The sequence below is a fragment of the Aquarana catesbeiana genome, linkage group LG07 (assembly GCF_042186555.1).
Source record: "Aquarana catesbeiana isolate 2022-GZ linkage group LG07, ASM4218655v1, whole genome shotgun sequence".
NCBI lineage: Eukaryota > Metazoa > Chordata > Amphibia > Anura > Ranidae > Aquarana > Aquarana catesbeiana.
In genome coordinates this window covers 236,834,884-236,861,953 of record NC_133330.1, presented here as the reverse complement: position 1 = coordinate 236,861,953, position 27,070 = coordinate 236,834,884, and the positions used below count along the sequence as shown (strand labels likewise).

The 27,070-nt window shown below is 46.4% G+C and overlaps 1 protein-coding gene across 4 annotated transcripts in view; it reads left to right on the top strand.

Annotated features, from left to right (window-relative positions):
* The window catches only part of FNBP1L (formin binding protein 1 like), a 305,643-nt gene that overhangs the window by 220,217 nt on the left and 58,356 nt on the right, over positions 1–27,070 (top strand). For all 4 annotated transcript variants that reach the window (XM_073593122.1, XM_073593119.1, XM_073593121.1 and 1 more), the window contains exon 7: positions 5,963–6,091. In XM_073593122.1, coding sequence (XP_073449223.1) covers positions 5,963–6,091 — 129 coding nt within the window. The remainder of the gene's footprint in view (positions 1–5,962; positions 6,092–27,070) is intronic.

Sequence of the window (27,070 nt, the reverse complement as noted above, 5' to 3'; positions counted from 1 at the left end):
ACGGGTGACGTCATTTCCGGCGGGGGGCGGACGCTTTCCCTTTGACCCGCGACTTCCGGTTCCGGGTCGCGGTGCTGATAGGGGGCCGGGCTCAGGCTGGAGTGAGTCGCTACATGTGGAGACAGTGTGAGACTCTACACAGGCAACCACCTGCAGTCATGTCTGAGGCAGATGCTGCAACTAATACTCATATCTCCAGCCTTCCAAAGGTAAGAGTTCCCTGGGGAAGGGTCCTCTCTATCTAAGGATTGCTCCTCCTCATGTATGGTTCCTTACTTAGAGGGGAGGCAGACCCCCTGGGTGGTCAGGGGGTGGGGGGGGGGTGTGCACAGTTCCCTTAAGATGGTTCTGGTACACTCCCAGGGTTGTTTCCACTTAATACTTATTACTGCTGAATGTAATATGTGGTTTTTGTATGTAATTTCAGAAATCTACAGAAAAAACAAAGTCCACTCATGTCTCTAAAAGGAAGTGTGCCTCTTGCAGAGACAGTTTAGGGGGAAGCATGGACTAAGGTTTTGTGTAAAGAATGCATAGACTCCCTGGTTAAGGAAAGGGAATCTGAACAGCAGTCTGGTTTGGCAGCTTCTGTGAAGGAGCTGTCATCTACCTTTTCATCCTTTAAAACGTTTTTTGAGACGTTTCAGCTTCCCTCTAAACCCATTCAGCAGGATACAACCCCGCCTCATGCTCAGGGCTCTGCACCTGCCAGATCTTCTAATTTTAGTTATGGCAGAGGAAATGTCAGGCCCTTCCGGGGTGGAGCTGAGGCAACCGGACAGTGGCACGTCTGACTCCCATGAGGAGTCAGAAGGGGAAGACCAGGACGGGGAGTCCAGAAAAATCTCCAGGTATAAATTGTCCCTGGATGAGGTGGAAGACCTCTTAGGGGCAATATATACAACCCTCGGTATACACGAGGATAAGAAACCCCTATCCCTCCATGACCTTATGTATAAGGGCTTGGGAGATCAAAAAAGAAAAGTGTTTCCAGTACATGAAGTTCTGGTGGAAACGATTAAAAAGGAGTGGCAGGATCCTGAGAGGAAACCCTTTTTTTCTAGCTCCCTTAAAAGAAGGTTCCCATTTTCAGAGGATCCAGGGTCCATTTGGAATAAAAATCCCAAATTGGACGCCGCCTTCTCTCAGGTCTCTAGACACACAGACCTGGCATTCGAGGATATGGGGGCCTTGTCGGATGTCATGGACAAGAGGATAGACTTTACTTCTAAAAAAGACGTGGGATTCAACTGTGGGTAATTTAAAGCCAGAAATGGCTGTTACTGTGGTAGCCCGCAATTTAGAACATTGGCTTTTCCAGATTCAGGAACATATTGAAGCTGGCACAGCCAAGGAAACTATCCTAGCTTTGTTCCCCACGATTCTGCGAGGAATCGCATACATTGCAGACGCCTCGGCAGAGTCAGTCCGTATGTCGGCCAGATCAGCGGCGCTGGCAAATTCGGCCAGAAGAGCGCTCTGGCTGAAAGCTTGGCCGGGGGACACCGCCTCTAAGGTCAAATTGTGCTGGATACCCCTGACAGGTGATCTACTCTTTGGCCCTGGGTTAGAGACGGTTTTAGACCGTACGGCGGACAAAAAGAAGTCCTTTCCGCTTAAACGGAAAGCCCCAGCTCAGGCAAGGAAGGGGTTTCGTCCGAAAAAAGGCAAGGAATCTCCCAAACGAGGGAAGAAAACTTGGGGCCAAAGAGGCAAGGGCAGAGGAGGGGCGATTTTTCGCCCTCCTGAGAAAGCCCGCAAAGATCAATGACTCTCTAGGCACGGTGGGAGGAAGACTGGGGGCCTTCCTTCCACAGTGGGAGACCCTCTCACCCAATCGATTTATCCTGGGGGTCATAAGAAGGGGGTATCTCTTGGAATTCTCAAAGCCCCCCCGCAAAGGTTCCTTGTTACGCAGCTTTCCACCTGCACAGCAAGGGCCGAAGCTTTGGTAGACGCCCTGAAGGAACTGGAGATTCAGAACGTAGTTCACAGAGTACCAAAGGGGCAGGAAGGAGAGGGGTTCTATTCCCACGTATTTGTGGTGAAAAAACCCTCAGGGAAATTCAGATTGATTCTGAATTTAAAACCCTTAAACAGGTCAATTTGCTACAAAAGATTCCGCATGGAGTCAATTTTTGCGGTCAGGGCCCTGCTGCCACACAACTGTTACATGGTGTGTCTGGACCTCAGACGCATATTTACACGTCCCTATCGCAGAAACCTCCCAAAAGTTTCTCCGGTTAGCAATAGACCTGAAAGGTACAATACTGCATCTACAGTTTCAAGCACTGCATTTCGGGCTATCCTCCTCGCCCCGCATATTCACAAAGGTACTGGCAGAGGCGTTGGCCTTCCTGCGACTCCAGGGGGTGTCAGTCATAGCCTATCTGGACGACCTGCTCCTATTTGCAGTATCCCCAGAACAGTTGATCAAGGACCTCGATCTAACAAAGCGGGTACTAACAGGGTTGGGGTGGCTGCTGAACTTAGAAAAGTCCAGTCTCATTCCCTCACAGCGCATTGTGTACCTGGGATACCTGCTGGACACTACGCTTTTGAGAGTTTTCCTTCCAAAGGAAAAGATTCTAAAGCTGGACAGAGCAATTTTCTCCCTCCAGTGCAACCATCTGGTGTCAAAAAGGTCCATAATGTCAACGTTAGGCCTTCTAACGTCTACTCTTCCAGCGGTGCAGTGGGCAGGATTACATTTTCGTCCCCTGCAGTCATATGTACTAAGAGTATGGGACCACAGTCAGAGGGATCTAGACACCTTAGTACAGGTTCCCCATCAAATAAAAAGATCTCTTTGGTGGTGGAGGAAGGAAGTGAACTTGTCACAGGGACGTCTGTGGCTTATCCCAGTCCCGCAGATCGTAACCACGGACGCAAGTGGCAAAGGCTGGGGGGCACATTTGGGATCCCTTCTAGCGCAGGGCACATGGAAGGGCGACGAACTGCAAAGGTCTTCCAACTGGAAAGAGCTGAGGGCAGTAGGCCTAGCCCTCAGATTTTTCAAAAAGGAACTCCAGGGCCACCATGTACAGGTACGGTCGGACAACTCATCCACCGTGGCCTATATAAACAAGCAGGGAGGCACCAGGAGCGGAAGTCTGTTGGCCCTAGCAAAGGATATTTTAAGCTGGGCCGAGTCCAACACTCTCTCACTATCAGCGTTTTTTTTGAGAGGGGAGAGGAATATAATCGCAGATTTCCTCAGCCGGTGGAGTCTAAAGGAAGGAGATTGGGCCCTCAACCAGGAGGTCTTCAATCTCATATCCAAGAAATGGGGACCCCCGGAAGTGGATCTTTTCGCTTCAAAAGACAACGCAAAAACCCCCTGGTTTTTCTCCCTAAATGCAGGGGAAGGAGCACTGGGGGTGGACGCATTATCTCAGAATTGGCATTTCAGGACATGCTATGCCTTCCCTCCTCCGGTGGTTCTGAGGAAGTTTCAACTAGAGAGCACCTCTCTCATTCTAGTAGCTCCACATTGGCCGAAAAGGGCATGGTTTTCAATCCTCAGTCGGTTAGCAGCGGAACCGCCCCTTTTCCTTCCACCTCGAAAGGATCTTCTGTCGCAGGGTCCAGTCCTCTGCCCACAGGTGCAGCAGTGGAAATTAGCGGCCTGGCTACTGAGGAGGGTATATTAAGATCCAAGGAGTTTTCAGAGAGCTTAATCTCTACCCTCCTCAACAGTAGGAAAAGGGAGACGCGTAGGATTTACAAAAAGGTCTGGCTCCTTTTCAACAAATGGTGCATAGAAAACTCCTTCTCGGTGCAGAGTCCCGTAGCTGTGTTGGAGTTTCTGCAGTGTGGAGCGGACAAGGGTTTATCTGTAGGTACCCTTAAAAGTCAGGTTTCAGCACTCAGTGCTTATCTGGAGAAGTCTCTGGCTACCAATCCATGGGTGGTCAGATTCTTTAGGGCACTGTCAAGACAGAGACCTACCAGAGGTCCTCCCTTTCCCGGGTGGGACCTATCTCTGGTTTTACAGAGCCTTACGGGAAATCCCTTTGAGCCATTGGACAAGTGCCTGTTAAGGGAGCTTACCCTAAAAACAGTATTTTTAGTAGCAGTGACGACTGCCAGGAGGGTCAGCGAAATTGAGGCTTTATCAATTAGACCTCCTTTTTGTGTTATTTTGCCAGACAGGATACTCCTTAAGACTGATCCAGCTTTTTTTGCCTAAAGTGGCGTCAGGCTTTCACAGAAGCCAGGAAATAGTCCTACCCTCATTTTGTCCCAATCCTTCAGCTGAAAGGGAACTAAAATTTCATTTTTTAGATGTAAGGAGGTGTATCCTACAATACCTAGAGATGACTAAAACAATAAGGAAGTCTGATTCTCTATTTATTTTGTTTTCTGGGGCCAGAAAGGGTCTCAGAGCGTCCCGACGCACGATTGCCAGGTGGCTTAGATTAGCTATTGGGCAGGCATATTCTTTAGCAGGGAAGGAGATCCCTAGAGGCATAAAGGCACACTCCACCAGAGCAGTGGCAACTTCCCAGGCAGAGAAGGCTGGAGCAACGCCAGAGCAAATATGCAAGGCAGCGACATGGTCCAGCTACTCCACTTTCATTAGACATTACAGAGTGGACCTGGTGGCGGCAGGTGAGCAGGCTTTTGGGCGAAAAGTTCTGCAAGCTGTAGTCCCAACCTAATTGGTAAGTGCTCGATTATCCTCTCTATTGTGGCTGTCCTGAAATGACGAAAAGGGAAAATTAAAGTTACGTACCGGTAACGTCTTTTCCTGTAGTCTTTCAGGACAGCCCTAGTTACCCACCCTAAGCTTGGGGGGGTCTTATTAAAGACCAGAACGCAATATGGTAATGATATTGATTGGTATGTTATTAATGTGTTCTTGTGTCTCCCCAGCTGGCCGGAGGTACTCTTGAAAGAACTGAGGTCCGGCAGGGGAGGAGAGAATTTATGGGCTGGCGCAGTGTTTCCAGAGGAAGGGGAGGAGACTATCTCTCTCTATTGTGGCTGTCCTGAAAGACTACAGGAAAAGACGTTACCGGTACGTAACTTTAATTTTTTTTTTTTTTTTTACCTAGTGATTCTGCCAAAAAAAAATACAGCCCTAGGGTAACAATGCTGTCTCGCTGTGCTGTATATATGTGGGAGCAGCTATGTCCTCTTGATTTTGATTACAGAACACCCCCCTTCACCTCATCTTAACAATATATAGGGAAGTGTTCAGTTGTGACCTGGGCATGGCTGAAAAGGCGCTTTTGGGTTTTTAGTGCAGCTGAATCACTGTTGTCAGCTTACTAAAGGCCATTACAAGCTGAGGGATATCGGCCTTAACAGCTCAGGTTCCTGTACACCTCATAAGCATACATTTGAAGAGAGCTAAAAGATAACTGATGTAGGACATCAAAACAACTTGAACAGATGTTACAAAACACATTTAATGGTATATTTAGCAGACTAAAACTCTAAGTTTTAAGTGTAGCTCAGTGCTTCATGTTAGGCTTTTTTTTATGCTGGGTAAACGTCACTCTAGGTCATTCTTTAGGATTACGGAACTGGAGGATAGCTTGTACAACAGTATACAATCTGTCTCACATTTAGTTTTTTTAAATTTCACTCAAAGGTGAACCCGCAGAAAACGAAATACATGTGGTGGTGTTTGGTAATATGCACAACCTTTTAGATTTTTACTTTTCTCAAAGTTTGAGTAGCAAGATTGGGTTGCTAAAATTCTCAGCACTGTTCCATCTGAAATGGAATCACGGGACACTTGTAGATGTGTTTAATCAGATGACTGTGATTGTCAGTAGTCACTTTATAGATCTCTAGTTTAGCTTTATTAATATTTATGTAACCGCTTGCTCAGTAAGAGTGTAACCTAGGTACCAAATGACCTTCCCTAAAGTCTAAGACATTATTCATGGCAAGCCCCTGAGCTTTATATACATAGCCAATTTATTGTGTCTTCTTTTTTTTTTTACAGGCAAAACAGCAGCTTAACCTGCGAACACACATGGCTGATGAGAGTAAAAATGAATACGCCGCCCAACTGCAAAACTTCAATGCCGAACAACACAAACATTTCTACATTGTTATCCCACAGGTTTACAAGGTAGCTTCCTTCCTTTGCTTATTTTTATTTTGATCTCGGTTTTAAATGTTCTCTTATTGTTTGGTCTAAGGATAGTTTACATACTGACGACTGTGTACTTTTTAGGATGAAAAGAATAGTTCGATAAAAAGGAGTGTATGATGGAATATTTAAAGACCAGAAGTATATTTGTGATTTAACCCTTTCACACCATCTCCCCTCTAAATGGATTTTAATGTAGAGAGGGGGAAACAGCTTCCTGATCACATGACTGCTGTGATTGTCTCTCACATCTATCCTATGATCGAGAGCCCATCCCGCTGACTACCGATCAGAAACTGTGACCAAGAGTTTGTCATAGTTACATAGTTAACCTAGGTTGAAGGTTAAAGATACTAGTCCAACCAATAGAAAAAAAAAGCCTGCATATACACGATCCTATACCCACAGATGATCCAGAGGAAGGCGAAAATTTTAAAACCGCCCCAAAAATTCTTCAACTATATCAATGATAAAAAAGTAAAGTCTGAGCATGTAGGCCCTTTACTAGACCATTTTAAGTTGGCTACCGTTGTGATTGGCACTGTACAATGTAATCACTGTGACCAGAGATCATTGCAATAGTACACAATGGTTATGCATGAAAGCCATTGTTTACAACTGACGTGATTGGTCACAGCAATCACATGGTACCAGGGCCACGCACAGTGGTACAGTACATCATTCTGTTGTGTTCCTCTGTGTTCGGTGGACACAGCGGGTCACAGATTGTATCGCTTTGTGGTCCCTAGGTCACGCATGAGGTGCACAACTGGAAGGAGAACACATGACATTCACCCAGGATAACAGTGCTCCCACCCGGCTGTATTATAATAGGATGGGAGCTAGGTGGCTAAATATAGGCACCACATTGGCTTTGCGCCAATCCAGGGGTACAATGCCAAGTCATTAGAGTCCCTAAAAATGTAAAACAATGGGTTAGATATAAATAAGCTCAGCGTTTTAAGGACCCGTACGTGTAAGCCATCAGGTCCTGGTGCTTTATTCACCTTTATTTTATATAATGTTTCAGGTCCATGCCAGTTTCTAGTACTATCCCTATTAAAGTGAGCCACCTCATTTCCCTTTGTACACACAGAGCTAAAGAAAGTATGTAATAAATTGGCCTTCTCTATGACCTCAGTAGTCAATTCAAAATGATCTAGTAAAGGGCCTACATGCTCAGAACTGACCTTTTTTACTGTTAACCTGTCATTTGTTTGCGATTTTCTTTTTTCTTTTTTTTTTTTTTTTGCAGCCTTAATTTACCTTTTACATATTCTGTTATATTATTTGTACCTTTTTAATGATGGCTATCCCTCATTTTTAGATTTTTTAAAAGTGGTTTTATTATTTAAAGCGATTTAACTTTGTATGTGAGCCACATAGGTTATATTTTAGCCTTTTAAACTTATTGCCTATGGGAATATATTTAGCAGGGTTTTTTCATATAGTTTATTTGAAGGATTCCTATTTATATTCTGTGTTTCATGACAATATCCCCTCCCAGTCTAAATCTTGGAGATTACAATAAACAAAATCATGTTATAGTCACTGCTACCCAGATAATTTCCACATTGTTTGACTTTAACAGTTCTAGCAGAACATAATTTCTAGTTGTGGCATCTATGAACTGTACCATAAAATTGTTGCATAATATGTTTATAAATTTCCGCCCTTTTTACTGTTTCGGCAGTGCTATTACCACAGTCAATTTCTGGATAGTTAAAATCCCCCATGACAGCTCGGTCAGTGTGCTGGAAGCGTGTCTCTCAGCACACAAAATCCGACCGCCATGGACGCATATGTTTGGTGGCTGGACTTTAAGGCCCACTCTACCTGCTGTCGCATATATGTGGTCTGGAAGAGGTTAAGTATTGTATATAAAATAGGAGAACTGGCATAATGTCCCCAAATCATTTTAAAGTGAAGAAATTGGAATGAATTGTGTGCTGTAAGAAGTTTAAGGGAGTTTCACATTTCCTCTCTTAATACTGCATTTTTCTTGGTCATTAGGGGATGTTTTGAGCAATGACTTTCCTTATAGGCTTCCTGTTTATAGAACTGCGGATACCTGTTAACTGCAGCCAAGTCATACTTTTACATGTTTGCTGTGCTATATTTTCAGCAGCCTACTGAAAGAAAAGGCAATACATATTTTCCACCTACTTGTACAAAGCATGAAATCACATTGTTGTGTTCAAATGTACATTATTTGATCCCTGACAGCTGTAGTTTGCATTAAGCTGAAGTACACATGTAAACTCAGAATGAGAAGCCTTTATGTAATTTAATTGAAGAGCTCCCCTGCTGTTTCTCATTCTACAGGCAGCATTGCAACCCTTTCCTCTTTATTTTGTTCCATTATTTTATTGTCCAAGGAAGTTTAGGATGATATGAGAGCATTAACATACAGTTGTGTCAAACTCTTTGATCAGTAAATTATTTATATATCACACACACTTAGGTATGCCTTATTAAACAATTAGGGCAGCATTGGGGTGACCAGGTAGCAGTGTCGGAAAAAGCATAAACTTGCCTGTCCATCAGTATAATACATCAAGGATTTTTTTTAAGGTTGTGTGGCTTAAAGCTGGTATTGGATCACTTGCTGCAACAGCTCTGCATTGTGGGCATTGAAGTCAGCAGTCTGTTTGCTTTGGCTGAAAATGTTGACATTTCTTTTTCATACATCATGGGACACAAAGTTAGGCTAATGTCCATTACCTACTGGGTTATATTCATCTCCAGGTGAATGGATACCGGTAGAAAAAAGGTCTTTAGACAGGAAGTGATCCCCTATATAACCCCTCCCATACAGGAAGTACTTCAGTTTACCAGTGTCTGCAAGGTGGATGGCATGGTTGTTTGAGCTCTCTGAGCTCCAGGTCTCTAGTCCCACAAACAGTTCTTAAATGAATCAAGGGATTGACCGATCAGATCCATTTGACACAGGCTTTATATGCTTAGATAAATGGTACCCGAGTCTCGCAAAGAAGACTCAAGGTCCTGTGAGGTTTTGCCTGTAATGCGGCCTTCGGGCGCTGGACCCTGCAAAGTGGAATCCTGGACACCACAGCTCTAAGGCATTCCTGCAGGGTGCTGTACAGGTCCAAGGGAGTGGTTCCTATGCATGAAAAGGGTACCCAGTCCTTGAAGATCCTCAAGTGACAGGAACCTGCCGTGATGGGTGAAGATTGGGCTCTTAGTTTACTAAGCTGCCCTGCGTCTGGACAGGTAAGGGAAACCCCTTTATTCACTTATTGTGGGGTGTCCCAGTGATTGTAACAATCAGTCAAGTTAGCTAGAGGCTGGACACCTGTGTGCGGTGACCATACGGGGGAGTTTTGGGCTAGCTGTGGGTGTTTGCAAAGTGTACTTTTTTTGCTTGTGTCTGGTTGTTTTTTACCTGTATGATGGCGCACAACCGTGCGCCATTTTGCATTGGCTCCCCATGGCGCACGTGCATTAGCAAGAGCGCCGCTGTACTTAGCAGTTTGTTCGGCAGCCATGGTGCATGCGGCTTCGCCACACATGCGCCCGTAGCCTTTATCTGGGCACACAAAAGTTTGCGTCATACGTGAATACAGCCACGCCCATTCGCCGGGACCGCGCACATGCATGCACAGAACGTTCTGGCGCACAGCCAGCTTATTTAAGTTGTGTATGCTAAGCATGCGGTGCTTCCAGAAGGCAGTGGTGGGAAACATGGGGCTCTGAACCAGGCATTTGGAGCGGTTCATTTCTCCTTACTTGGGTCACGTGAGTCACCAGGTGTTGCTTGGCAGGCTAAAGGTGCTTAGCAGGATTGTTGCATAGGGGCTTGGTGAGCCCTGTTAAAGGGTCTCCCTTCTCAGATGTGTTAAATGCTACACCCAGGTACTCTTTTTGTGGCTAGTAAATGTCTTCAAAAAAGAGGAGCGGGACTAACACTACAGGACACCTATGTCGTCAGTAGTTCCTGATGAACCTAGTCATATCCCTAGTGTTGTATCCCCTAAAAGACCAGAGGCTTCCGGGCAATCTGAGCCGCTGCGCCAATTTGGTATTGTGCCTACAGTCAACGCTGCTGCTTCGCCCTTTATCACCAAGGATGAACTGTCCTTGGCCCTAGCCGGGTTAGAGCACAGAATTGCTGGCATGATTGCCTCCATCCCGCAGGGTGGCAAGAAGCGTGACAGATCCCCCTCCCCGGAGCCTCCTAGTTTGGAGCAAGAATGAGTTGTGGATAGGGAAGAGATAAAAGCTCAGGATTCTGTGGAGGGCCTGGCGGATGATTCTGCTTCCAAGCAATCTGGACAAGAAGATATCCAGTTGATGTCTGCCTCTCAGTCGCAGAGGCTTTTCATCCTCTCTCTTACCGAGATGGTTCGTTATGCCTTTAAGTTGCCTCTTGCAGAGGTTACTGAGCCCCCCTGGTCCTCTTTGGGGTCCCTGAGGCCTCTTCAGGCTGCACAGGCTTTCCCCTTACACCCTTTGTTGGAACAGGCGGTATATGCTGATTGGGAACATCCTGACAAGATTTTTGTTCCTCTTAACAGGTTTTCCCTTTTATATCCCATGGATGAAAAGTTTGTTAAGAAGTGGAGCATGCCAGCCATAGATGCAGCAGTCTCCTCCTTAAACAAGAACTTAACTTGTCCAGTAGATAATGCACAGGGCTTGAAAGACCCTGTTGACAAGAAATTGGAGTCCTTATTAAAAGCTTCCTTTTCTTTGGCCAGTTCAGCTATTCAGCCAGCTGTTGCAGCAATTGGTGTCTGGCAGTCCCTAAAGGATCAGGTCAGACAGCCTGTCAGGCCTAACCAGGAGGATGATCTGGCTGAAAATAAGATAGATATTCCTTGAGCACTGTGTTTTGCTGTTGACACCTTAAAGGATTCGATACAGCAGGTTTCTCATATGGCTCTCTTGTCTGTACATATGCGCAGGCTTTTTTGGCTTAAGAACTGGTCATCCGAGTTTCCTTGTAAAAAGTTATTGGCAGGTTTCCCCTTTCATGGGGCGCTAGAGCCAGGGGCAAGCCCAGGGCCAGAAAAAGCCCTGGGTTCAAAACTCTTCTAAACCTAGCACCAAGCCCTCCTTTTGAGGGGACGCCCCTACTCTATCGGGTGGGGGGGAAGGCTGCGGCACTTTGCGGACATTTGGAGAACAATAGTTCAGGACGAGTCAACTATATCCCGCGATTGCAAGCTGGAGTTGCAGGGGGGTTCCCCCTCAGAGGTTTCTAAGATTCAGCGTTCCCTTGTATCCTCCAAAAAGATTTATTGCTTCAGGCACTATACCATTTAGTGCAGTGATGGCGAACCTTGGCACCCCAGATGTTTTGGAACTACATTTCCCATAATGCTCATGCACTCTGCAGTGTAGTTGAGCATCATGGGAAATGTAGTTCCAAAACATCTGGGGGGCCAAGGTTGGCTATCACTGATTTAGTGCAACAAGGAGTGATTGTAGAGGTTCCTGTATCCGAAAGGCGCGCAGGGTTTTACTGGAACCTGTTTACGGTTCAAAAACCAAATGGGGACATAAGGCCCGTTTTGGACCTAAGATCTCTACTGATCCAGTCCTTTTCGGATGGAGTCTGTGCGCTCAGTAGTAGCCTCACTCCAGATAGGAGACTTTTTAGCTTACATCGATATAAAAGACGTGTATTTACACGGTCCTATCTTTCAACCTCATCAGAGGTTCCTGCGATTTGCAGTAGAGGAACGTCATGTTCAGTTTGTGGCTCTACCCTTCGGGCTTGCTACAGCTCCCCGGGTGTTCACAAAGGTCCTAGCACCAGTACTGGGTCTTTTTAAGGGCCCAAGGGATCTTGGTGCTTGGGTATCTGGATGACCTCCTGCTCAGAGATCCCTTACTACAGGCTCTAGAACAGAGCATAACGTGCACAGTGCGGTATTTGGAAAGTTTAGGCTGGATCATAAATACCGAAAAGTCAACCTTGAGACCAGCTCAAAGTCTAAAGTATTTAGGTCTGATCCTAGATACGGTCCAAGCAAAGGTATTTCTCTTTCGTTCGACGGACACAGTGCCTCCTTAATCTTGACCATTGGGATACATCGCCTCTGCAGGAGTAAGACTAGGCAGAGCACAAAACACCTTGCTACGCCCATGGGCTGTCCTCAGCCATTATATAACCCCTTCCCTGCTATAGGTATTCAGTTTTTTCTGTCTAGTCAGGAGTGAGGACCTAGCTCCTTACTGGGATCTTTTGGTCCTAGCAAATTTTACTTTTTTGTCTTTTTTTTTTTTCCATGCATTTTCTCCTGGGAGATCTGCAATCAACTGCTGGGCTGGGCGACAGGCTGGATAATCTAGATCCAGTGGTCTCCCCAGTCCAGCCAGCAAGAGTGTGCAGACCGCAGCTACACGCTAGATCGGCCACGACAGCCTCAACGGACGGAGGCTGACCCATGAGTTAAACGTCTTGCACGGTCACATATGAACGGGCTCTGGTCCGTGGCGCAGCGGTCTCTTGGTCGACAGCCCCCCACTTCACCTGCACCATGGTTCGGTAAGTACAGTTCCCCCTTTCTCCCTTTGTACGGTTTGGGGTGGACGCGGGTACCCTCCAGGGATGGTCGGACCTGCCTACAGGATCCCTCTTCCCATCCTAAAGTCCCCTGGTTAAACTGGGCTCCCCCCCCCCACGGATTGGTGGGAGTCCAAGGGCAGGCATGAGACCTCTGGGGGTCTTCACTGCCATTTCCCTTCTGGGTGTTGTGTGTCCTGCCCTGGCGGTATGGGGAGAGGGGGGTTCCAGTGCAGAGGGTGCAGCGGAGACCCCTAGGTGCATGCTCTCCTGTGTGTGTGTGTGTGTGTGCGCATTGTGAGGTAGTGTGCAGTTTGGGAGTCCCAAGGCAGAGGGCACAGCGGTGTCCCCTTAAATGTTCACCCTGCCTGGTGGTACAGTACCTTTTTGGAAGGGGGTCCCCTTGCAGAGGATGCAGCAACGTGGAAGGCACAGAGAGGATCCTGGCAGCATGTCAAACGGCTGACGGCCATTTTTGGGTGGTCTGATGACATCACGTCTTGGTCTGGCTGGTCTCCAGCTGGCGGCCATGTTTGTAGCTGATGAGGTCACGGCAGCCATTTTCCGTTGGTCTGGCTGGTCTCCACCTGGCGGCCATGTTTGTGTAGCCGATGATGTCACAGTGGCCAGAACCTCATGGAGATGCCAGAGCTCCTCCTCTTCATTCCCCTATGCTTCTCTTCCTGTCCCGGGATATATGAAATGGACGCCGACATTGGTGTTGCTGGGTCCGAATTGCGGCGCTCCTCCGTTTGGTAGGATGAATCTTTGGGGGTGCTTGTGTATCTCCCTCTAAGTACCCTGGTTATTTGGTTATTAGGGTGTCCCATAGTGGTGCCAAAGTTCCTTTGTACTACAAGGTCTTCTTCCTTAGGGAGCCTCAGGGTCACATCTCACCCACTGATCCCCTCGTGGAGGTGGCAGGTCCTTCGGAACCCCAGCTTCCCATGGTTGCGCTGATGGCGATCCTTAAGTCATTAGTATCCCGGGTGGAGGTAGCATGTGTGCAAAGACCAGGGAGAAGCGTCCCCCGCCCATGTGGCCTGTCCAGTGGGGTTTAATATCTCGCCCCCTGACCCGTCCGATAGTGGGGATGAGTCCTCTGCAGTCTCAGCAGCGAGTGAAAAAGTGCTGGTGGACACACTTGTTACTGTGGTGCGGGAGACTCTAAAGATGGGGGATGCGGCCGACAGGGCCACAGACTTGGCTGTGTCCTTTGGTACGCATAAGTCACCTCTCACACCAAGGGTGTTTCCTTATCTGCCTTATTTTGATAGGTTTACCTATAAGGCATGGGAACAACCAAAATCACCCTTTGTGGTCCCCAAACGTTTCTCCATACACTACCCCTTTGAAGAATCACTTTTAAAAAAGTGGACTACCCCACCAGTGGTGGACACTCCTGTTTCCAGGTTGAATAGAGCAACCTTGATCCCAGTAGAGGAATCCCCGTCCTTTAAAGACCCGGCTGGCAGGAAAGCAGAGGCTGTGGCACGGAGCATGTTTACTATGGCTGGGTCGACATTGCGTCCAGTCTTGGCCTCGGCCCTGCTGTTGCAGACCCTAACTGAATGGGCCAAGCTTTTGCACCAGGGTCTAGGTAGTGAGCAAGTTCCCGCTGCTTATGTTGATTTAGCGGACCAGTTGGTCCATGGGCTACAGTATATTTGTGATGCAGCTCCTGTGCTGTCCAAGCTTTCTATTTCAGTGGTGGTGAATTAGGTCTGACTCTGGAGTGAATGCTGACCAGGTTAGTAGTTTTTCTTCTCAAACGTTGGCCCCTTCAGCAGGTTCAGTTCAACGGGAAGTAACTGAGGCTCGTGGCAACCTTGCAAGTTCCTCTGGTAGATGCCGCAGTCGTCCTAGTGTCACTGCGGGGCCAATGCCTTTCTCTTTTGCGGTGCCTGCGAAGGACCGAGGGCAAAAGACTTCCGGTGGCCGTAAACGTCCCTTGGGAGCTTCCTCTAAAAGAGGAACAGTTGTACCAAGGGCTGAGCTTCCATCCTGCTTTACAGTAACTGGTTTTAATGGTCTAGCCATTGGAAGCCAGGTACCGAGAGATAGAGGTCTGTTGGGATCAGTGATCCCTACTATGGTGAAGGCGAGGAAGTCAACTTCTAGTAAGATATACCAACGTCCGTGGAAAGCGTACATTTCTTTTTCGTACACCATGGGACACAAAGCCTTGTTAATTAATGGATTGTATAGCTCACCAATAGGTGACTGGACACTGGCACACCCAATGAAGACAAGTCCCCCTCTATATAACCCCTCCCATAAGGAGAGTGCCTCAGTTTTTTTAGCCAGTGTCTAAGGTGTTGGTCACGGTTAAAGATGTGCTAAAAAGAAAGCTCTACCGAAAGATCTCTGCGGGGGTCAAGGAGCTATGCAACCGGATCCATCCAAAAAAAACCGCTAAAATGGATGGTACCCGGGCCTCGCGGGAGAGCGAGGTTTTGCTTGTAATGTCTCTTGTAGAACTGGTCTCTGGGATCCAGTGCTTTGGGCACGTATTTAAAAATGCGCAAAGATACTCTGGCAGAGTCTTCTACAGGTCCAGGGAAAAGGCCTCCTTTACATAGGAACCCAGAGCCCTGAAGGTTGGCACAACACTACCTGCTGTGATGGGTGATCTGTCTGGTCTTCAGCAGTTCCTGCGGCGCGGGGATAAGGTAAGTGAGAAAATCCTAAGAAAAAAAATCTTAAGGACTTTCTCCTATGAGTAGCTGCATGTCTTACCTGTTTCCGCCACTGGAGGGAGTAAAGAGGCATACCTGGCGTTCTACTTACCATGCTCTCCAGGAAACGAAAGCTCAGTGTCAGCCGGTCCGTTGAGCTGCTTACTTCCTCTGCTGCAGGCTCTGCCACAACTCTGTAGGGGGGTCCCTCATAGTCCGGGGTCCATGACGCTCGTTGGGGGGGATCTCTCTCTCCCCCCCGCCATTACCCTACGCGCGCACAGGGGGCATGCTTTTGAAGCCAGTTTGGCGGGGGGGGGGGGGTGTGGTTGCCGTATACGTGCACGTGAGGCGTGCACACCAGCCACAGCGCAGGGTGAAATTTTTTCAATAACCCCCCCCCGACGCCAGAGCTCTGCATACAAGGACACAGCAGCTTGGGGCACGTAAGCAACTCCATGTGTGTTGGATGCAGGCACACCGAAACTCCTACTCAGCATCAGGCTGTGCAAATTAGCAGCATATTATTTGTATTGCTAGACTAGCTCAGCAGTTGATGCACCTGCGCTAATACCTCTGCTTTTTTCTAGCTTAGGACTATGCCTTCCTGTAGAAGGAGTTCAGGGGCAGGGAAGAGGGGCACTAAGGTGTTGCCATCCGGATCGAGGGGGTTCTAGTCATGCCTGCCTGGTTCCATCCTCCCCTGCTGGACCTGATGCAGCCGCACAGGATGAGCCAGTGCCCCTGTAAGGCTTTGCAGTTTCTCCTAATATAGCAGCTCCTGCATATGTCACTGAGGACACTTTAGGCAGCATTAAATGGTTTAGAGGAAAAAATCGTTACTTTAATAGCAGTGTCCGAGCAGAAGAGCAGAAAGCAGGGTAGGTCCCCTTCTGCTGCTCTAAATCCCCCATGAGATGAGTCTGATGATGATGATACTACTCCATCAGGGGACAAGGATCAGGAGCAGTTGGCTGAATCTGGGGATTCAGATTAGGCTTTTTTTTGCCACTCAGGTTCTCAAATTGCAGGTGCAATGCAGAAGCCGTACATGCTACGTACAAATTGCCCTCTTCTGAGTTAACCGAGTCCCGTTTCTTCCTTGGGATCATTAAAGTGGAGTTCCACCCACTTTTACAACTCTTCAGCATCCCTCACTAAACTGTGCGCTGTAAACAAATTGGATATTTTTTAATTTTTTTTCTGAGCACCTACTGTATATCTGCTGTATTCATTTTTCACTTCCTCCTCCCTGGCCGCGGCCCATCGCATCATTTCCTGTTTGCAATGCCTTCTGGGAAGGGGTGGCAACCTACTCTGAAACTGCCGTTGCTATGGAAACCTGACCTGAAACCTATTACACTGCTTGTGCTGCACTGAGCATGTGCGAGATTTGCAAGGATGAGATCCAGGAAGAAATACAGTCTGGCTTCAGATGCCCACACTTAAGATGGCCACGGCCTGCTGTAAGTTTATAAAATAACAAACTACTGCTATAAACTAACAAAACAGACCTTAGTTTACAGACTAACTTTACTAGAATACATTAAGCTTGTGTATTATAGGGGTATTTTTATTTAAAAAGTATAATTTCGGCCGGAACACCACTTTAAAATCCCTGGAGGCTGCATATACTTACCAGGTCCACCCCTTATTGGAAAAACGTATTTATGCTGACTGGGAACATCGACAAGCTGTTTTCTCCTAATAAATTTGCTTTCCTTTACACAATAGAGGAAAAATTTACCAAGAAATGGAGCTTGCCGGCAATAGATGCGGCTATTTCTTGTGTGAACAAAAATCTTGACTTGTCCTGTAGGCAATGCTTAGGCGTTTAAGGATTCAACTGAGAAAAAGCTGGAATCTTTACTCAGGTCCTCCTTTAGTATGGCTGGCGCTGTAACCCAACCTGCTGTGGAAGCGATTGGCATGTGTCGGGTACTAAAGGGGCAGGTGATGCAAGGGCTTAAAGCTCTTCCTGCTGATCAGGTTAAGCTATGGGCGGACCTGCCTAAGGCCTTATGTTTTGTGGTAGATGCCATTAAAGATTCTATTCAGCAGGCATCCCGCCTTACCCTCCTGCTGGTACACATGCGCAGGATTCTGTGGCTAAAGCATTGGTCAGCTGAAGCTCCATGCAAAAAGCTTTTAACCGGTTTCCCCTTTCATGGGGAAAGGCTGTTTGGGGATGACCTGGATAAATACATCCAGAAGATTTCTAATGGTAAGACTACCTTTTACCAGCTAAGAAAGACTAAACGTCCTTCTTTTAAACGTTCTCTTTCCCCAATTCCTGGGGCTACGGCCTTCTTAGCCAGATGCAAGAGGCAAGGGCCAAGCCCAAGGACAAAAGATACTTTGGGGTCGGAAAACACCAAAGCCTCCTTATGATAGGGCGCCCCCCCTCGGCCCAGTGGGGGGGGGCGACTTCTGCGATTTTCAGGGGCTTGGCAGGCGGAAATCCAGGACAGGTGGGTAATTTCCACAGTGTCCCTGGGTTACAAGCTGGAGTTCCGAGATTTCCCACCTTACCGTTTTCTAAGGTCAAACCTCTCCACAGATCCAGGAATAAGAAAGCCCTTCTTCCAGGCATTGGATCACTTGCTATCACAAGGGGTAATCCTGCTATCCCAAGGGGTAATCCTGCTATCCCAAGGGGTCAAGGGGTAATCACAGAAGTTCCCCTAAAGGAGCAAGGGTTGGGGTTTTATTCAAACCTCTTTGTGGTTCCAAAACCAAATGGAGATGTCAGACCTATTCTAGATCTAAAAGGCCTGAATCAATTCCTGAACATTCGCCCCTTTTGCATGGAGTCAATCCGCTCTGTGATCTCTACCCTATTAGGGGGAGAATTCATGGCGTCAATAGACATCAAAGACGCATATGTACATGCGCCTATCTGTCCCACTCACCAAAGATTCCTAAGGTTTGCGGTAGAAGAGCGCCACTTCCAGTTTGTGGCCCTACCCTTTAGTCTGGCTACTGCACCCCGGGTATTTACAAAGATTCTAGCCCCGCTTCTAGCAAGTCTAAGGGCGCAGGGCCTAGCGGTGACGGCATATCTAGACCTGCTACTGGTAGAGCAGTCGTAGCACAGTTAAACTACAATGTGCTCAGCATGGTAAAATACCTAGAACACTTAGGTTGGGTCCTCAACCTGGAAAAATCATCCTTGCAACCCTTAAAGATGGTGGAGTATTTGGGCATGATCATAGACACTGCCCAAAGCAGGGTATTCTTACCCGAGTCAAAGATAAAGTCTCTAAAAGAATTAATCCAGATGGTCAAGGCGAGGAAGGAACCATCCATTCGTCTTTGCATGAGGTTGTTAGGAAAGATAGTGGCCTCTTTCGACGCTGTTCCTTATGCCCAGTTTCATTCGAGACTGCCGCAAAACACCATCCTAGCTGCCTGGAACAGGAGAGTCCAAGCCTTGGACTTGCCAATGTGCCTGTCATCAGAGGTACGACAAAGCCTCAGTTGGTGATTAAACAAAAATTTGAGAAGGGGAAGATCCTTCATCCCAGTCACCTGGAAGGTGGTATCAACAGATGCCAGCCTTATGGGTTGGGGGGCAGTTCTGGAAGAGGCTCCGGCCCAAGGGAACTGGTCCAAGGCCGAAAGGAGCCTGCCCATCAATATTTTGGAGATCCGGGCAGTGCATTTAGCCCTCAGAGCCTGGATGTACATGTTGCCGGGTTATCCTGTCCGGATACAGTCCGACAATGCTATTGCTGTGGCCTATATCAATCAAGGGGGCACCCAGAGTCGGGATGTTCCCTGTCTTTCTGCAGTCTTCATTCCGGGGGTAGACAATTGGCAAGCGGACTATCTGAGCCACCAGCAGCTGTTGCCAGGAGAATGGTCTCTGCACCCTGAGATATTTCGGGCCATATGCCGGAAATAGGGTACCCCGGATGTAGATTTACTAGCCTCCAGGTTCAACAGGAAGTTGGACAACTTTGTATCGAGGACAAGGGATCCTCTAGCATACGGAGCAGATGCACTAGTAATTCCTTGGGATCGGTTTTCTCTGATCTGTGCGTTCCCTCCTATTCCGCTCTTACAGGGTTTGCAGGGTCAGGAAAGAAGGGAAACCAGTAATCCTGGTGGCTCCAGCTTGGCCCAGAAGATCCTGGTACACAGAGATCGTAAGGATGGTGATGGAAAAACCTTGGGTTCTTCCACTCCGCCCAGACCTGCTCTCGCAGGGACCAGTATTCCATCCTTCCTTACAAAGTCTAAATTTGATGGTTTGGCTTTGATGTAATATAGTAACAAATTTGTAGGTTACAGAAGATTAATATAGAAATTATGCAGATATAATGAAATAAAGTTTGAAACCCCCCAGGGGCTGGACAATCTCCAACTCGTGTCTAAATAACAACTGAGGGGCGAAAGGTGTAAAGGAAGGGGGGGAGAGAGAGGAGGGGGGGAAGGAGTATCTGGTCTGAATTATGGAAGAAGTGGAAGGAGTGCCCTTAGTCGGTTTTGCCCGATCTAAAGCCCTCCAAGAAAGGCCTAAAGCTCTCCGTTTCGTTGAGACCAGGAGGGGTGGTGGCCCTAAGGCGCCTGATCCAGCGCATTTCGCGCTGGAGCAGGACCTTGTTCCAGTCACCCCCCCCTGGTCGGTATATGCAGTCTATCCAAGACTGTAAAGTTAACCTTGGGCATCCTATAGTTATGCTGTTTCGCTAAATGCCTGCCTAATGGTAAGTAAAGGTTGCCAGTGCCCATGCTGTGGGTGTGCTTCTCAACTCTCTTGGTAAGCTCCTATCGGGTTTCCCCACGTAAAAGGCCCCACATTGACATTGCATTAAATAGGCGACTCCCCGTGTTCTGCAATTCGCGAAGTGCCGTAATTGGAAATTTTCCCCATTGGGTAGTTTAATCATGGTTCTCCTGCCTATAACTCCACACTGTGTGCATGACCCGCATGGATATGTGCCCCAGGTTCTGCAAGGGTCTGTTCTTGCACTTCCTTTATATTCGCTCTGTGTGAGCATATTTCCTATGGAGCCGGATTTTTTATAGGTAATTTGGGGTCTGGAAGTGACCAGACTACCTAAAGTGGGATCCTCTGTAAGGATTGACCAGTGTTTGGAGATGATTTTTCTTATTTGTTTGTGTTCATTGGAGAATCTCATGATGATTCTGGTTGAGGTGTCTTCTTTCATCAAGTTTTTCTTTTTAAAGATTAGATTTCGTCTGTCAATGTTTTTTACACGGTTGAATGCTTTTTTGAGGGCTGTTTTAGTGTATCCTCTCTCCATCAATCTGGCAGTCAATTTATTGGATTCCTGCTGGAAGTCCTCGTGTGTACTGCAATTTCTTTTGAGTCTTAGAAATTGACTGAACGGGATGGATTTTTTCAGTGGCTCTGGGTGAAAACTGCGTGTAGCAGAGTATTACCAGCCGTCTCTTTTCTATACAAATTACTTGAGTCCTCCAGTTTGATCTTCAGAAATAGTAATATCCAAGAAGTTGACTTCCTTGGAGTCATAGGTCATAGTAAAGAAGAGATTAAAGCTGTTTCGATTCATAGAACTCAAGCATTCCTTGAGTACATTTTCAGGGCCATCCCAGATGATGAAGATATCGTCTATGTACGTCTGCCACATTCAAATGTGGTCAGAGTACACAGACGATCCCTCTCCCAGCAAGAAAGCCTTCTCCCACTCCCCCAGGTACAGGTTGGCATATGAGGGAGCACAGCATGTCCCCATAGCCACTCCCTGTACCTGGAGGTAGTGGGAGCCCTTAAACAGGAAAACGTTGTGTTTCAAGATGAATTCCAACATTTGGAGTATGAAGGCATTGAACTTCCAGTCTGTGGTTGCTCTTTGTCTCAATACCCGTTCAACCACTGCTACTCCTGCATCATGTGGAAGGCTGTTATAAAGACACTCCACATCAATGGTGACCAGAAGAGCAGAGTCGGGGATGGTCAAATTATCTATTATCTGCAGTAAATGGATTGTATCTCTAGTGTAAGACGGTAAATCCATGATGTGGGGTCTAAGATGGTGATCTATTATCTGGCTGATGCCTTCCGTGATTGACCCGTTGCCAGAGATGATCGGCCTCCCTGGTGGGTCATCCAATCTTTTATGCACCTTGGGCAGGGCATAGAATGTGGGTAAACGAGGGTGCTGTGTTCGTATAAACTCCCATATCTCTCTGTTAATTGAAGGATTCATCAACCAGACGTAGAAATTCCTGGTTGAATCTCTCAACTATTGCTGGGGAGATTGTTTTGTAACATTTGGTGTTGTTGAGAACATTAAGGCACGTTTTTTCATAATTTTCATTGTCCATCAGGACAATGTTTCCACTTTTGTCAGATGCTTTGATTGTGATGTTCATATCATTCTTCAGGGTGTTGAGTGCATGTCGAAGTTCTGGACTGAGGTTATTTTTTGTTGTTTGTTTATCTAATTTTTCGATTTCTCTAGTCGTCTGTTTAACGAAAAGTGCTATCGCTGGATTGAGATTCAGCGGTGGAAATTTATGTGATTTCTTTTTAAATTTTTTGTCCATTTTTATATTAGGTTTGGCAGCTTCTTCTTCTGATTCTTCTTCGTCACTCTCCCCACCTCCTAACTCTTCTTCCCAGAGATTCTCTGTGAAGTTGCTCTCTTGTAGTAAGAGGTTCAGGTCTCTGAGAGCCTTGAAGTCCGCTGTTTTTAAATTGGGTGCTACTTCCGGTTGAGTGATTTTTTGTTTAGCATATAGGCTTTTCGGCAGCAGTTTCCTGGCAAAGAGGTGAATATCTTTGGTAGTTTCAAAGCTATCCATGCCTTGATTGGGGCAAAAGGAAAGACCCAGTGATAGCACTCTTCGCTCCTCTTCAGTAAGTTGATGTGAGGAGAGGTTGATAACGTTTAGTTCTTTGGAGTTAGAGGGTCCGTGGGTATCATCATTAGTTGTGTGGGGGGCATTGGATTGGGTAGTGATGTGATGTTCTTGTCTAAAAAAAAAACTGTCAAGTTGTGTTTGTTGAGTCTTAGGGATAGCCCTTTGGTCTTTCCGACTTCCCCTTCCTAGATTGGGGAAAAGGCCTCGTGTGTTGCCCTGAGTTGTGCCTTTGTGCATATTGGATCTATTACCCTGTTGTGATTCCATTGTCTCATGATCCGTAGTACGTTTTTTGTTGGTTTGTTTGACCTCTCCCTCTGTCTCCTGTTGTCTTCCCAGAGGTCCCTTTCTTTTGCCTCTGAAATGGCCGGTGCTGATGAGGAGGAATTGGATGGTGTGTCCGAAGAGTAGTCGTTTGACTTGTTGGCATTCTCTTGATATGGAGTTCTTCTTTTTCTAGTTTTTTTGTTGTTGGCTTCCATCTATAGGCTCTACCCTCTCTGAAGGCATTCTTATCTCTCCAGTATTTTTTCTCCTTTTTGATGAGGATGGCTTTACCGAAGGTCTCCAAGTGCTCTTTGAGTTTTTTGTCGTAAGTCGCATATTCCTCATGCGTCTTTAGTGGGGTGAGTCGATCATATAATGTTTTCATTTCCGTATTCATACTGTCAAGTTGCTGTTTGTATTCATTCTGGAGCAGTAGCATGAGGTTCATAGAACAATCATTAAGCTTACTCTCCCAATTTTTCTTAAGTTCTTTGGAGATATTTTCTAAGATGGGAAATATTTGTATTCTAAGACCGATCGGGTTTATTCCTTCTCTGATGTATCTCCCAAGGGATTCGATGTGCCAATGTAAGGCTGATTTCTTCTCTAGAATTTTTGTTAAACTGGAGAAAAGTGAAGATAGATCCGAGGTAACCTGTTCCTTCCCTTCATAGCTCTTTTGAATGTTTGCCATAAACTCTTCCCATTCTCCTCCCTGTAGGTCCCCCATATTTTCTCCTATGAGTATTCAGACATCAATTTGGGGATTGAAATGTCGATACAATTGGAGAGCAACTCGCTCTCTTGACTATGGGTGCACTAATCTCCCTTTAAGAATATGTGGGGAGTAAAAAGAAGTGAACTCCCAATTATCAAAATTAATTACTTGTAGTGTACCTTTTTGGGGGTCCACATCCATCCACCTAGGTCACTTTTGAGGTGTGAGTGTATTATCCACCCTAGTTATCAATTTATATAAGTATGACCACGGTGGTATGGATGTGTCATTGCCATCATCCCATATACATATGTAGAAAAATATAATGCCTCTTAAGGGATTTTTAAGGCAATGAATTTTGAGTTTTTTATTTTTTAAATAAAATTCAATTTTATTTAGTATCGTTCAAAGTTAAAAAGTGCAAATTTTACACAAAAAGCATTTAAACCAATAGACATATATTGAAGTTCAAGACATAAAGGTGATTCTGCATGTACATCCAATAATGGTTGTGGTATAGAATTTACATATAGAAAAATTGTATAAAGAAGAGAGTGATGTATCACACTACCCAATGCAGTCACCATTGATGACCACCCTGTTATAGAGTAGTGGAATTTCCAACATGTTTCAACTTTTATATCTTTACAGAGAAAAGTCTTCTTCAGGGAAAATACATCACAATCTAAAAAGTCAAGAATCATACTGTTACAATTTATACACATATGCACAATGTATATCTCCTGCATTGGTTAAATTCTCGTGTGATTTACGCCCTCCCAAGGCATCCCGGGGTAAGTGTATTGCATGCCGGGGGCCAGAGACACCCCACACCAGGCGGCCTGGACTGTACTACATTTTTGAAGAAACCTGGACTTTCGGGTCCAGTTCTCTCCACTCTGGTTAATGCTAGGAAGCCGGCCTTCAGGCTCATCTATTACAGAATCTAGAAGGCATATGTTTCCTGGTGCGAATCCAAAGGGTGGCATCCTCAAAAGTATGTCATTGGTAGGATTCTTTCTTTTCAATTGGGGATAGAGATAAAACTAGCCCTGAGCACTATCAAGGGTCAGATCTTGGCCCTATCAGTGTTCCTTCAAAGACCACTTGCTTCTCATTCCCTAGTCCGGGCTTTTATTCAGGGGGTATTGTGGTTAAATCCACCAGTTAGATCTCCTTTGTGCCCGTGGGATTTGAATTTAGTCTTGTCTGTTTTACAGAAACAGCCCTTTGAACCAATTCGCCATATTCCGTTGCTCCTTTTAAGTAGGAAATTGGCCTTTCTGGTCGCTATCTCCTCTGCTAGGAGAGTATCTGAACTAGCCGCTTTCTCTTGTAAAAAGCCTTATTTAATTGTCCACAAGGACAAGGTTGTGTTGTGTCCTCACACCACCTTTCTCCCTAAGGTGGTGTCGGGTTTTCATCTAAATCAATTGATGTTGTCTTACCTTCCTTTTTTCCAGACCCGCAATCTGCGGAGGAAAAACTATTGCATTCTCTAGATGTAGTGAGAGCAAAAGAGGTCTATCTGAAAGCAACTGCTCAGATACGGAAGACTGATGTTTTGTTTATTCTGCCGGAAGGTCCAGGCAGCATCGAAATCTACTATCTCTAAGTGAATTTGGCAGGTTATTATTCAAGCTTATGGTTTGAAACAGAAAATTCCTCCTTTTCGTGTGAAAGCGCACTCGACCAGAGCAGTAAGTGCTTCTTGGGCGGTGCATCACCAGGCTCCATGGCTCAGAACTGCAAGGCTGCAACCTGGTCTTCAGTCTATACATTTACCAAATTCTATCAAGTGGATGTAAGAGGGCTTGAGGATACCGCCTTCGGGCGCAGTGTGCTGCAGGCAGCAATGTAGGTCTTCACGTCCGATGGTGGTCTGCTTTGATTTGTGTCTCCCTCCCCTCAAGTTGAGCATTGCTCTGGGACGTCCTATTAAGTAATTAACAAGGCTCTGTGTCCTGTGGTGTACGAAAAAAAAAAAAAAAAGGCTTTTTAAAAACAACTTACCTGTAAAATCCTTTTCTTGGAGTACACCACGGGACACAGAGATCCCCCTTCTTATGGGATCCTTATTCCTTTGCTACAAAAACTGAGGTACTCTCCTTATGGGAGGGGTTATATAGAGGGGGACTTTTCTTCATTGGGTGTGCCAGTGTCCAATCACCTATTGGTGAGCTATACAACCCATTAAATATTTAACAAGACTCTCTGTCCCGTGGTGTACTCCAAGAAAAGGTTTTTACAGGTAAGCTGTTATTAAAAATCCTATTTTCTTGGTGTGAGTCAATTGGCTTTCATTCTTGATCCTTTTCTGTGGCTCGGATCTTAGCTTTTCTTCAACAGGGCGTTGAGCAGAAGCTGGCTTTGAGCACCATCAAGGCCAGGTGTTTGCCTTAGCAGTCTTTCTTCAGCAACCCCTAGCCACTCACTCTTTAGTTTGTACCTTCATTCAAGGAGTCTGTCATGTGGCTCCGCCTGTATGGTCTTTTTTGCCGCCATGGGATTTAAACTTGGTGCTATTGGTTCTCCAGAAACCTCCATTCGAGAATATTCGGGAGATTCCCTGAACCTACGTTGTCCCAGAAGGTGGTAGTCTTGGAGGCTATTACCCCGGCCCGCAGAGTTTCGGAGTTGGCATTATCCTGTCGTAGTCCCTGCTTAGTACTCCATAGGGATAAAGTGGTTCTTCGTCCCTGTCCATCATTTTTGCCTAAGGTTGTCTCTGACTTCCATTTGAATGAGGACATTGTGTTGCCGTCCTTGTGTCCCAAGCCGTCTCATTCCAAGGAATTTGCTTTGCATACCCTGGATGCGGTTCATTCCGGAGGTCAGACTTTTTTTTGGTTACACAAGTACCAAGGAAAGGGCTGGCCGTTTCTTCGGCTACCATTTCCAGATGGATCAGACAGACTGTGACTGGCCTATTCTATTAAGGGTTGGGTTCCTCCTTTCCCTGTCATGGTGCATTCTACTGAGCCTTCTGTCATCAAGCGTCAATATCACAGGTTTGCAAGGTGGCCACTTGGTTGTCAGTGCATAGCTTCACTAAATTCTATAAGGTAGATATTTTGGCATCTGCGGATGCTTCTTTTGGCCGCAAGGTTTTGCAGGCTGCTGTTTAAGAGGGGGGTTCCCTCATAAGGGGTGTTTTTTTCTTTAAACATTTTTTGTTTCAGATGGCGCTCCTGTGACCCGGTTAAGGTTCCTATGTCCTGCTTAGGGCGCTTGTGGTTAGCCTTGGGTTATTTTGCCCACCCCTCATTTTTCTTTGGCACTGCTTTTGGATGTCCCAATGGTCGAGATTAAGGAGGTGCTGTGTCCGTCGAACGAAAGAGAAAATGGGAAAATCCATTTCTCTGAGTTCAACGGACACAGCGCCCAATCCTCTATGGAGTTTTTGATACTTCTATTACTGCTTGCTACTAAACTGAATATTTAGAGCAGGGAGGGGGTTATATACTGACTGAGGACAGCCCATGGGCGTAGCCAGGTGTTTTTTGTTCTGCCTAGTCCTACTCCTGGAGAGGCAACATAACCCAATGGTCAAGAATAAGGAGGCGCCGTGTCCGTCAATGAACTCAGAGAAATGGATTTTATGGCGAGTACAAAAATCCCATTTTTTGCCACCCATAAGGATCTGTGCCCTGAAGGATCAGGTGCGTCAGATAAGGGGCACCAGCCAACCCTCCATTCGACTGAGTCTTCTAGGGAGGATGGTGTCCTCTTTCGAGGAATTGCCCTATGCCCAGTTCCATTCCAGGCCTTTACAGCATGATATCTTGTTGGCTTGGAACAGAAGAGGACAAGCCCTGGATTATCCAATGTTCTTATTTCCTCGGGCAAAGCCTAAACTGGTGGTTGCAGGGTCAGAACCTGCAAAAGGGAAAATCCTTCCT